General features: G+C 38.9%; 1 protein-coding gene across 8 annotated transcripts in view; it reads right to left on the bottom strand.

Annotated features, from left to right (window-relative positions):
- The window catches only part of LOC120515735 (cytoplasmic dynein 1 intermediate chain 1), a 459,517-nt gene that overhangs the window by 113,954 nt on the left and 331,696 nt on the right, over nucleotides 1-13,867 (bottom strand). For all 8 annotated transcript variants that reach the window (XM_039737005.1, XM_039737006.1, XM_039737001.1 and 5 more), the window contains one exon: nucleotides 9,394-9,527. In XM_039737005.1, coding sequence (XP_039592939.1) covers nucleotides 9,394-9,527 — 134 coding nt within the window. The remainder of the gene's footprint in view (nucleotides 1-9,393; nucleotides 9,528-13,867) is intronic.

Here is a 13,867-nt window from a genome sequence, read left to right as displayed (position 1 = left end):
TTATTCATATTGCTATTCAAACTATTTTGATAGCAATATTTATTTTATCCAATGATAGGAAGTGAATATACGCCCGAATATTTTGATTTGGATGAATTAGAAGACCTTGTAGTTAGTAATGATAATACTAGTGAAGATGAGTTAGAAACTTCAGTTGTCGAAGTTGAAGAATCAATTCCAATAACTACAAGTTCAAAGCCATCTACATCAAAAAATCAAAGAATTCCTGTTTGGCGGCACATTTCTGGAGACAGTACAGCTAGACCTGTGCCTAAATGGTTAGGACAAATAGATTCTTCTGGGGTACAAAAACGTCCTGTTGAATATTTTAGACATTTTTTCTCGAAGGATATCATTACTCATATTGTTGACCAATCAAATCTTTATGCAATCCAGCAAAATCCCAATAAACCTCTTGCACCGAGTAGCCAGGAACTTGAGCAATTTTTTGTACACTGCTTGCTATGTCGATGGTGAAGCTCTCAAATTCACGTTTATATTGGAAGAGCAAACTAAACTGTCCTATTGTATCAGAAGTGATAAGTAGAGATAGATGGGAAGATATAAAGTCCAAGATTCACTTCAATGATAATTCACAAATTCCCTTACCTAATGAGAAAACAGATAAATTATTCAAGATCCGGCCTTTGATACACCATTTACAAAAAAAATTTCGGGAAATACCAATGCCCCAAATGCTATGTGTGGATGAACAGATAGTTCCATTCAAAGGTAGATCAAGTATAAAACAATATACACCCAGCAAATCACACAAGTGGGGATACAAATTGTTTGTTCTTTGCGATGACAAAGGCATCATGTATGATTTTTTCATATATTCAGAGAAAATTGAACCGGTATTAGGAGAACCCGACTTGGGAGCTACTTCAAATGTAGTACTGAAATTAGCCCTATCAATTCCTGTTGGATTGAACCATTTATTATATTTTGACAACTGGTTTACGTCACTTCCTTTGATGACAAATTTAGCAAAGAAAAAAATATTTAGCTTGGGAACTGTTAGAATCAATCGTTTGCCTGGCATCCCACTAATCAAGGACAAAGATTTGATGAAAAGAGGCAAAGGGTCCCATCAAGAAGTGACTGCTCTAGTTGAAGATACTGAAGTACGTGTAGTGAAATGGGCAGATAATAGAGTTGTAAACCTTATGTCAACTTTTGCCTCGCCAGAACCAAAGGCCAACTGTAAGCAATATGACAAAAAGACAAAACAAACCATCACAATCGATTGCCCCTCTATTGTGAAAACCTACAATCAGTTTATGGGAGGTGTTGATTTGATGGACTCACTAAATGCACTGTACAGAATTCACATCAAATCTAAAAAATATTATCACAAATTATTTTTTCATTTTATAGATGTGATTGTTGTGAACTCTTGGATACTTTATTGTAGAGACTGTGAGAGCCTTCAGTTACCAAAAAAAAAAAGATCCAAAGTCTGCAAGAGTTCAAAATGAGCATCGCCGAAGCTCTTCTTCTTGAAGGAAAAAGTAATAGACCAACAAAAAGAGGCAGACCTTCTACTAGCTCTACTGATGTTAAGTTTGCTAACAAAAAGAGAAGAGGTCCTGCCACCAAAAGTATCCCTGGAAGAGATACCCGCTTGGATGGTCTTCACCATTACCCTGAGGTCACAAACAGAGGAAGATGCAAAAATGTAAATTGCAAGACTGCACCAGTATTTGTCTGCAGCAAAGGCAAAAAAAATGTTTTGTTCAATTTCACACTAACTAAAATTATAAACAAATAATTTTTGTGTTATATTCTATAAATAAAATAGGTTTTCAGTTTGCTTTTTTATTTAATAATAAAATAAGATGAAAAATTATATAGAAATGAAGGTGCATTTTTTTATTCTTGTATTATAAATCCATGGACGAATGTGACAATTTGGTTACATTAAAAAAACATTGCAAATTTTATATTTTTAAAATATATTTTGGTTGTAATATATATTGACAACTATGAAAGTAAAGAATAAAAACAAAAAACAAAAAAAAAAATCCCAAAATTAAAAATTCAGGCGTTGTAGGGTTAAATATTTTTTGGCAGAAGCTAGTTGTGTGAGTGGGCACTCATGTCCGATTTCATATGCTCTGGTCAGCAAAGCAAGCCCTTGCAGTTCTACTTAAATCTCATATCATTAGCTTCTTTTTAGCTTGGGACTTCTTTTAGTTATTAAAACACAATGTGCTATTTACATTTCTGTCCCAGCAGGGATGACCAAAACCACCAAATAAATTCCTTGTAAACTAAATGGTAAATTAGATTATCTATTAAATTTCTCTTTTTGAAGATTTAAAAAAATCAAAGAACCACTAACAATAATAATTTGCTTAACTAATAAAGCCAAGTAAAGAAATAAATCAAGAAATTTAATACTTAAATGAAATAACTAAACATACAAAATCAAGTGAAAAATACTAGCCAATATTGAAACTAAACCAGTGACAAGAAAGGAAAGCTAAAAAAAGAAGAAATTAAATTGAATGAAATGAAAGCACATAAACAAATAGCAAATAAGTAAAAAAAGTAATTTGTCAATAACATATGCAACAGTACGTTCATTCAAAGTACAAAAGCAAAAGCTACAATGCAAAAAAAAAAAAAAAGAAATCCAAATTTAAAAATTCAAAAGTCTCATTAAGGAAATACCAAAGAAAGGGCCATAAAAACACAGCAGCTGACTTTAACTAAAGCCAACAGAGCACTGAAAATGAGTTGGAGCTCATAAAATCCTCTCAGGTAAATGCAGCTTTAATGACCGCAGCGCCGGAGAGTTTTCATTTGCAAAGATGGCTTCACTTCCAAAGGCACTAGGCTGGAGAGAATCTACAAACATTGGACAAAAATGAAAACAGAACAACAAAAGGAAAGGGGGAATGAAAAAACAGCACTTCACATTATGTAACATAAAAGCAGCACATTTAGTGCTTTACAGAAAGTTTTATTTTACTTTTATTTTCCAGCCTTTACGTGTCAGGCAACACATGTTTGAACTGGAATAGGATAAACTAACGCAGAAGTGGGTTTTAATCACAAAATTTAACAATCAGAAGGAGAAAACTTTTCTAAAATTCACTCTTAGATTGCAAGTATGGTATAGAAGAAAACAAATCCTTTCTCTCTGCACCCGTTCTTTTTTTCCTGCTATTTGCCCTTGACTTTTTAGATAGATAGATAGATAGATAGATAGATAGATAGATAGATAGATAGATAGATAGATAGATAGATAGATAGATAGATAGATAGATAGATAGATATTGTCCTAAGGAGAAGTTTAGCTTTTTACAACTAACAACAGCAGCCCTCCTCAGGCATATGCAAGAATAACAAAACAAAGAGAAAAAACTTGGCTGAAGATAAAACAGCAGTCACAGTGAGGCATTATAAAGGCATATTGCCGCAGGTATGAAGAAGCCCCAGTATGTGTCTATGTGTGTCTGTTGCTAGGTGACTCTAATTACAAAGCAGTCACATAAAGAGAAGATCCAGGGCCAGTAAAAATGGGGAATTTAGATGATGACATTGCTCTAGAAATGTGTACCGGGTGTCTTTGTAAAAGCTCCATTTGAACTCTCTTTGTGTGTTTCACCTAATGGTATCTTTGATTCTTTGTAGATTTTTCTGCTTTTTACTATTTTGCTTGTTTTTAAGTGTGTTGCATGCTCCCTGGCAGTCAGAATACCTTGACCTGCCTGTTTAATAAATTATGGGCAGTAATAAAATACATTTTGACTTGACCAGCTTGAATGGCTTCTCGCCTGCCTGTTTGTCCAGGTTTGCACTACAACCAAGGTTTGCATGGCTCAATGAGCTTAACAGGGAACCATGCCTCACTTTAGTCTTGCAGATCAGCTACGTGTGTGTGTGTGTGTGTGTGTGTGGTAGGTTTGTGAGCACTTAACAATGACATTAGAGGATTCAAATATTTGCAACATTCTTTTGATAAAATTCTGATTTGTCACCCTTGTATGAGTCAAGAGTGTCTGTGTCCTTGTTAATTATTCTGTTACTGTAACGCTATCTTTTACTAGATACATGATAATTCATAGTCATAGGATGTAATAGAGGTGTTGCATGTTGAGGAGGCTAATGGAGGATCAACTAGAAATGTTCAAGGGTAGGAAAGGGTGGAGTTTACCCAGGAAGCTCTCCTTTAAAAGGAAGAGTGAAACATGAAAATGTGAGCGAGCAGCAATTTCATTCTCATTATAATTGCTAGCAATTCCACATTAAGTGAATACCTGTACATTCTATTGAATAAATTGAAGTATTAATAACTGTCTGCTTTTTGTGCCATAGTTTCCTAAATTGCTATTCTTATAAGGCAAACTTGGTATGCATGTCACTGTTTTCACCAAAGAATGCTGTATTCAATGTAAATTTGTTTTCATGCTTGTAATGGACTGCTGCTCTATCCAGGGTTGGTTGATGCCTTACATCCAATGCAGTTTCTCTGCCTTTCTTTTACTACATTGAATGCACTGTTTTGGGAACTAGATGAATTATTGAGAACATACACCATTGGGTACTTGATTTTCAATTCATTTGGCTTTCATTTGCTTGCATGCCCAGTTGTATTTGCTACAACTTCTGTTATTTACACTAATCTTCATTGCAAGTGTGCATATTGTGTAAAGTTAAAGGTTTGTGCAGAAAAACATTAAACAAGAAGAATGTTATAGCTGTTGCAATAAAGATTGAATGCTGTCTGTGCAAAAAATCTTCAAGGCCAATTTTTCTGTGCGCACTTACAAGAAAGGTAATACAACATGCAAGCCTTTTGCTTCACACAAAGACTAGATAGCTAATGAGTGGTAAACGTTTGCAACAATTTAGAAAACGTCTGCCTGAGATATAAAAGAGTTTTTGATTTCATGTGTAAGGGATGGCTGGCAGTTTATTCCAGCCAGGACACCCCAGTAAGGGAAGGATGGGGGAAGGCAGCTTATCAAGGACACTGCCTCCCACAAGACAATAGATGGCAGCATCCCTGGACTACAGCGGTGCCCCGGATGCCCGCAGGGCACTATGGGACTTGGAGTTCGGCAATACAGCCCTGCTGGGTAATGTGGGTGCCGCCAAGGGACGCTGTGGGAAGTTGGTGGAAAAACAAATTCTCGCCTAACCCGGAAGTACTAATGGACTATGACAACAGAAGCCCCAAAGTACTTCCGAGCTGATTGAAAACCTGCATTCTCCAGCTGACCCGGAAGTGCTGGCAAGTCACGTGGGAGGAAGAACAGAAGCACTTCTGGGGCCAGGACTATATAAAGGACTGATGGGAACCCAGCAATGGAGCCGGAGATGGGAGGAAGTGTAACAGAGCTTGCTGGGAGGAGAGGAGGAAAATTATTGTATTGATTTGGTGATTCTGCGGTGGGTTGGCACCCTGCCTGGGGTTTGTTTCCTGCCTTGTGCCCTGTGTTGGCTGGGATTGGCTCCAGCAGACCCCCGTGACCCTGTAGTCAGGATATAGCGGGTTGGATAATGAATGGATGGATGGATGGATTTGGTGATTATTGTGTGCTTGGTGGATGTGGTGCTTTGAAGGCACTGTTCCAAGAAGAAAAAGAATAAAAAAGAAAACTTCTTGGTGCTTTTACCCAGTGTCAGCGTCTGTCTGTTGGGTCTTATGGGGCAACAGTGACTCCTGGTGTTCACTCATGAAAATGATAAATGGTTCATAGGTTAAGTTCAACCTAGTTCTAAGTCAAAAACAAAACTGTATGGACAAGCCCAAATCAGTTAATACTTTCAAAGGACAATTGCACCTCCTGTCTTCCAAAAATGTGGTGCATTCATCTGCGAAATTTTAAAAATATGCACCCAGAAATTGCCCATCAAGGCAAAATGTATATAGGCCAACTGTACATTATATCTGGAGAAAACAAAGTAGAGTGATACCTTGAGATATGAGTTTAATTCATTCTGTGACCAAGCTCATAAGTCAAAATGCTCGTATCTCAAATCAATTTTCACCACTGAAATTAATTGAAATGAGATTCATTTGTGCCAACCCCCAAAAACACCCCAATTTTTAAAAAATATTTTCAACATAAGAAAAATTTATTTATAATGAACAAATATTGTATACAAGCAAAATAAAACCTAATACATAAAAAAGAATCTAAAGAAATAAACAGATGTTGGCGGTGATGTGGTGTAGCGGGTCCACAGCTCATGTCAAAAAGGCCACTTTTTAAATAAATAATCGTCGCACTCGCGGCTTAGAGAGAGGGTGTGATAGTGTGGTTAGAGCGGACAGTGAGCGCTCGTGGGGTTTTTGGCCGACACCACGGGAGCAGTTGGTAGCACTTTGAAGAGCGGGAGTGACCGGAAGGAGGATGGCTCGCCTCATAAGGTCAGTGACGGCAGTGGGAGTCGGGACTTGGGAAATTAACCCCCCCTGCATGAGCGCTCTGGTCATTGGGGGAGCCCATGTCACAATCTGGTGAAGCCCACCGGAGCCAGGGATCAGCGAGGTGATCAGACCAGCAGTAAAAGGCAGAGAGAAGGTCAGCTGCAGGTAGGGTGGCTCCCCTGGTGCATAGCCTGCATGAGAGAAGCAGGGGAGTCATCAGTAGAAAGGCACCATGCTTTGTGTTTGGAAGAGACTGCTTCCAGCCATTATTATAACCTCAGGTTTTAAAGGATTTATTTTGTATTGGATTTTAACTTCCACCTTTTCACTTGTTTTAATGGGTTATTTATTTAATGAAGACTTTTGATACCCTGCACTTTATTTAATATGGACACTTTGTTGTTGCTGTTTTAAAAAAAAGCAATTTTTGCACCATCCCCTTGCTTCATTGTTGTCCCTCACTGCCTAGCTCATGGGTGACATTACCGACGGTGTCGGGTTCAAGGGTTCACAGAAGCAAGAAGGGATCATGGAACGAATCTGCATCGTCACACTACACTTTTGCTTAACTTAATTATCTTCTTCACTGGTTTTTTTCTTTTTTGCCACACTTTCATCACTTTCATTCAAAGGGCGTTTCAATAGAAACCTGTCCAAGGAGATTTTTCTTCCTCCCCTTTAGAATGTTTCTGAAATGAGTTAGGCAAGTGTCATTAAATAGTGCCACTGCACGACCAGTTGCAACTTTTTCAGGGTGTTTTTTTCAATAAAGTCCGAAACTTTTTCCCACATTGCCAACACTTCCTTTATCTCACTTGAAGAGATAAGCTCCTCTGCAATACCGATCTCCTGCAGAACCTCCGTATGTTGCTGTGTCTGTAGTTCCGTCAACTCCTCCGTCGTCAGTTCCTCAGAATGTGCGGCGACAAGCTCTTTGATGGCTCGTATTTTGAGTTTTGACTCGTAACCTAAGGTAAAAAATCAACCTAGTGATGGCTCGTATCTCAAAAAACTCATACTCGTATCTCAAGGTACCACTGTATTGCAAACTGTTTCACTGGCTTCAGAACGCTTTAACTTTTTTTGCCATTCATGTGGTTTAAACGTGGTACAGAAATTGCTGTGGATGACATTGAAACCAAAACTGAACCTCTCTTCCAACAGTGGTTGGAAGTGGTGTGCCCCTGCAAAACAACATTGTGCTGAAATTAAGAGGCAGGCAGAACCTTCAGGTAGATTTGTGGAGCTTACCTGCCGAAGATAAGTACCCCAGTCTGCAACCATATACTACTCTGATGACGGCTTTCTTTGGGACAACATACCTCTGTGATCTAGCGTTCTCTTATATGAGGGTAATAAAATTAATACAGTGGAACCTCGAGATACGATCACCTCTGTACACGAGAAATTCAAGATAAGAGGAAAGTATGAGCGAAAAATTTGGATCTAAATAAGAGCATTGGCTCACGTAAAGAGCCACGAGCCAGGCTGTGGGTATGCGTGAGGCGTTTCCCGATCCGCCTCGACTCGGGGATTCACCCAAGCTGATGCTGCCAGCCTGTCAGCTCACTCAGTGTTCCTTGTTCTCCCATAGCGTGAGGATCTACGCATTTGTGAGCTTGTGATTTCATTGTTTCGCCATATAAGCGTATCCAAAAATATCCCGGACATGCAGACGGAGAATAGGAGACGATTGCCCTCAAGAGGAGAGAGAGAGAGAGCGAAAGAGAGAGAGATAAGGAGAGAGAGAGAGAGGCGCGCGCGAGCGAGAGAGATAAGGAGAGAGAGAGAGAGAGGCGCGTGCGAGCGAGCAAGATAAGGAGAGAGAGACGAGCACGAGAGAAAAGAACCATCAGCTCAGTTATGATCACATGACGCTCAGCAGACAAAGTGTATCCATGCTACTTGTATTGTAAGACATCGCTCGTTTTATCAAGTCAAAATTAATTAAAAAATTTAGCTCGTCTTGCAAAACCCTCGTAAACCAAGTTACTTGCAAACCGAGCTTCCACTTGTAAATATTATTTGTTAGGAAAATTGATTTTTATGTTGATATTTTTGGGGGTGCAGAACGGATTAACTGGATTTCCATTATTTTCAATGGGGAAGTTTGTTCTAGATATGAGAAATTCGCTATACAAGCTCAGTGCTGGAACGAATTAAACTCGTATCTCGAGGTTCCACGGTATTCTGTTTAAATTAATATTACTTGGAGTCCTGCTTTAGATGTGCAACCAGCAGCTCTAATCCTGCCTAAGAAAAACTAGGGAGAAGCACTCAGTGTCAGTGAACACATTAGGTAAGCACTGCTATATGCTGAGTGCACAGGGTGGTAGCTGTTCTTCAAGAAACGGGAATCAGGAAATTCATCATTACAATAGCGCAAGCCAAGGTGAAAACTGGGTGGAGAAGAACTTAAGAAAACCCAAAACAAACTCCAAAAATCATCATCATAAAATAGAACATAATTTATTACAAAAATAGTCAAACTCTTGAGGACGTAATAATAGAAATTTGTTTTTGTGACATTCACAAACTTGGAAAATCAGGAAGTGCACGATGCTGTCCTTTATACTGGTAAGGTGATAGCAACTGCCTGGCAGCACCCACAAGGAAAACAAAATGTCATTGTGAGAGGCTTATAATCACAAGATTCCTCAAGACTCCAAAACCATCTTTAAAAAGGATTTTGAGACCAAGGATTAGCTTCAAAAAATAAAAAATACACACTAGATCATGGCATGTTTATTTTACCATTTCTTACAAATTCCATTGCAAGTGCTTTTAATTAAATGAAATATAGCCCTGTAATGTCAGTCTGGTGACCATGACATCATTGAATGGTAGATGATTAGGCAGGCTTTCCCTTAATTTTCTTACTTATTATTACCCTGTGACCCTAAGCTGGATTAGATGGGTTTAAGAACATTAGAATAAAAAATTTCAAGTAATTAACAGTCTAACAAATATCTTTTTTAAAGCATATTCATAAAATCACCTACCTCCCATGTCGACAAGCGGTGTATACTGTGCCTTCTTCACTCCCAACCACATAGTTGTTAACGTCTCCCGTTGGAAATGCCATCCCCGTCACAGCCACTGGCTTCGATTTGTTATATACCAACTCCATGCTTTCCTAGGTGGGTTTTTAGAAAATGAACTGCTTCAGTAAGCATGGCAAAAGAAGTAAGAGACAGCACTGACAGACAGATAAATAGATAGCACACTATACATAAAAGAAAAATATCTTATGTTTAAAAAGATAAACACCATTACTTCATAAGCTTTTCACCAAAATACGAGTTTCCCAGAAAACATTTATTGCTAGTAATTTATTACAGAAATGTTATAACATGCTCATGTATTTACTGTTTTCAACATAATCTCTGCTAATTTCAACAGTCTTGCAACAGACTTTGTTTTGTATTGTACTCTATATATATATATATTGTGGTCCCCGGCCGGGACGCCCAGGAGGACCAGAGGAGGGCTTGTGCCTCCTCCAGACCACGAGGGGGCGTCCGTCCTAGTTATGTTGGGGGCCACGGGTACAGGGCTTGGAAGCCCAGCCCTGTAGGGACCCGTGGCCACCGCCAGGCGGCGCCCCGATGCCGGAGTATCCCGTGTGGGACCCGGTCGGGGCTGGAGCCCGGCCAGGACGCCCAGGAGGACCAGAGGAGGGCTTGTGCCTCCTCCAGACCGCAAGGGGGCAATCGCCCTGGTTGTATTGGGGGCCACGGGTAGGGGGCTTGGAAGCCCAACCCTGTAGGGGCCCGTGGCCACCGGCAGGCGGCGCCCTGGTGCCTGTGGAACCCTGGAGCCCAGCACTTCCGCCACACCAGGAAGTGCTGGGGGGAAGACAACAGGGGACACCCGGACGGCTTCCGGGTACACAGCCGGCACTTCCACCACACTGGGGTGTGGCCAGGACTGATTGCCAGAAAGCAGCTGGAGCCCATCCGGGTTCCCATTTAAGGGGCCGCCTCCCTCCAGTCAGCAGTGGATGTCGGGTGGAAGTGGACAGAGCTGGAGAGAGGACGGGAGGCAGTCAAGAGAGAAAGGCACAAAGGACTGTGTGGCCTGGACAATTGGGGGATCGGTGCAAGAGGCACTGGGGTTTGTGCACGTGACTTTAATTTGTGTAAATATTGTAAATAAACAGTGTGTGGTGAATTTAAGATGTCCGTCTGTGTGTGTCCGGGTCCAAGTTCACTATATATATATATATATATATATATATATATATATATATATATATATATATATATATATATATATACCCTTCTTTAATCCATTCTAACCCTCTAAGCCACTTCTTTAATAGCTTCATCATTCCTCCAAAAAAATTTTTCCCACAGACTAACAGCACTTTTATTAACATTGTTTTATTTGAATATATTCTAACCACCCGTGAATATTCATTACTGATCCTTTTTGCCGCAAGATATGCGTGCTAGGAAATGGAATATGTTTCAGGCATTCCATTTTAATTTTGTAGTACTGTACTGAAAATCTGATGCAAAATTTTTGTTTGGGCAGCCCTCACGGAGTGTCATGGTGTAACATATACAGTTCATGTAATTAATGCATTAGCCAAAAATCATAAAGAACTGAAAATGTTATCCATTTTTAGTTATAAAGGTAAATCAAAAAGCATAGGCAAATTGAAAATTAGGTGGTAACTGTAACAGATAGAAGTTGATACAATACAACATGTTTTTAATGACTTATAAATAGTTAAAACACACACAGCACAGCGTCTGCTGTTTGTCTACTTGAAGCTAAGGTTAAATGAACATGGATGGTTGAACATTGCACCAATGCTGAACAATGCGCTGTAGTGAGATTTCTTTATGTAGATGGAGTGAAACCTGCAGAAATTCACCAAAAGATTCATGTGCACATCCATAGCTGATATCCAAACGTGCAGCAACAGTGGACAATGCAATCCATTGGTCTTCTCTAATGAAGGCATTCACCATGTTGATGTGGGCTTGTGTGCGTGACGTTGATGGTTGACAAGATCGGGCTTCATTGGTAACACTTGTTCTTCCTGCTTTAAACTTTCTACCCATTCATAAACTTTTCCTTGCGCCATGCTGTTTTCAACTCCAGATTACACCAACAGCTTTCGCTGAACTTCTTCAGGTTTCACTCTCTCAGCCCAAAGAAATCTTACTATGGCAGTCTGTTCAACAATGGTGTAATATTATAGTGGAGCATCAATGTTCATTTGACCTTGGCTTCAAGTACACTAGCGGCAGATCTCTTCACTATACATGTTCAAATTACCCATAAGCCATTGCAAGCATGTTGTATTGTGTCAGCATCTATCTGTTGTGCATACCATGAAATTTTCAATTTGCCTTTACTTTTTGATATACTCTTGTATTTTATAAAGTAATATTTTCGGATTAAAATTTTTGTAGAAAAAAATCAAAAAAGGATTAAAACATATTTAAAAAGGGTTACAGTAGGTGAAGGGTTGTGTGATTGAATATCATTATTAATAATCATTCATCAATATGACATAGGTGTCTTAATTTCTTGTACTTGCCATGTACTTATTTTGGGTAGTGTTGTGGTGCAGTGGTTGGAATTACTGACACATGGCTCTGAGAGTCTAAGTTCAATATGCTGTACTAGTCACTGTTCATGTGGAGTTTGCATGATTTCTTGTATCTGAGTTTCTTCTGGGCACTCCAGTTTCACTTTACATCAAAGACATGAAAGTTACATTGATTAGCAATTTTGAATTGACTCAGTATAAGTGAGTGCAGGTTGTACATAAATGTGTTCTACAATTGAAAGATGTACAATCCCCTGTTATTTCTTACCTTTCATCTGATGCTGTTGAAGTAAGCTCTGATTTCCCATGACACTGTAATGGACATCATGGGCTTTTATATCACAGTCCCTTCATCTACAAATTCTATAGTCCCCACCATTCAATGTGATTTAGCAGGTCTTATTTGGTAACTTTTTTGTGGATACCTTTAATGTTCTCCTGGGTTCTGCCAAAAGTGCATTTCTAATATTTCTGTGTTAAATTAAATTTGATGTTGTGTCGTCCATATAAAGCACCTCGTAATGTTACATGATGTTAATGGTGCTACACAATAAACATTAAATTGATTGTGTGACTGACTGGTTGCCTGATCTTAAAAAAAAACAAAGGTTAGATGTACTGATAAAATGTTCCTCAAACATGCAATAAATCAAGGACTTTCACACTTTACAGTATTAATGGATTTGGTAGTACTTCTGTTTTTCCAGGCCATCAACAGAGCAAGTCCTTTCAAGAACACAACCAAGAATCAAACACGTGTTTTTCAGGAGGGCAGCATTCCACCACAATTTACAAGGATTCTGACAACTCAGTTCAAACAGGTGCAGGTCATTGTTTGCATCTTTTTGCAGCCCAGTTTCAGTTCTTCGTTCAGGGTCAAAGTTAGTTGACAACCTATTGTTTTCAGTTTGGTCCAAAGCAGAAACAAGGCTACAGTAATTAAGAGGTTTCTGATGGATGATTTTTAACATTTCTCTTTACTGTACAAAAATGTCAAGAAATTTTGACCAGTATCCATGGCTTAGATTTCATAACACATTATAGTGTTTCAAACCATCTCCCAGAAACAGCACTTCAGTTTTATACTGCCCCTCTCTCTCTAATTTAACTATACAATCATCATCAATCATGATGATCTACATTGAAAAGTTTTAACGAAAATAGGTTTATAGGTTTAGAATGACATTGTGTCACCGCTGCTGTTTGCAATTGCCATTAAACCACTGGCAATACATTGTCAAAATTCTGATCAGATAAAGGGGATTAGCAGAGAAGGACTGGAACAGAAAATCTCATTATATGCAGATGACATGATACTGTACATATCGGACCCAGAAAATTCTGTGCCTGCAGTCTTAGCAGCACTCACAGAATTTCAAAACCTCTCTGGTCTCAGAATTAATCTGAATAAAAGTGTACTCTTTCCAGTGAATTCTCAAGCATATAATATTAGATTAGACACCCTACCTTTTATCATTGCAGAACAGTTTAAATACCTCGGGGTAAACATCACAAGTAAACATAAAGTTCTATATCAACAAAATTTCGTCGTCTGCATGGAAAAAATTAAACAAGACTTGCATAGATGGTCAACCCTTCATCTCACACTAGCTGGAAGAATTAACACTGTTAAGATGAATATTCTTCCTAAGCTCCTTTTTTTATTTCAAAACATCCCAATATACATTAATAAATCGTTCTTTAAGCAATTAGATTCAACAATAACCTCATTTATTTGGAATTCTAAACATCCACGCATCAAAAGAGCGACCCTACAAAGACAAAAGGCAGAAGGCGGCATGGCTCTACCTAACTTCCAGTTTTATTACTGGGCGGCAAATATACAGTCGATAAGAACCAGGCATGGACCGCAATAGAAGTAAAATCCTGCAGTACTTCTTTGTATT

The sequence above is a fragment of the Polypterus senegalus genome, chromosome 15 (genome assembly GCF_016835505.1).
Source record: "Polypterus senegalus isolate Bchr_013 chromosome 15, ASM1683550v1, whole genome shotgun sequence".
NCBI classification, from domain to species: Eukaryota; Metazoa; Chordata; class Cladistia; order Polypteriformes; family Polypteridae; genus Polypterus; species Polypterus senegalus.
The sequence above is the reverse complement of the archived record's forward strand: the minus strand, read 5'-3'. Positions and strand labels throughout refer to the sequence as shown.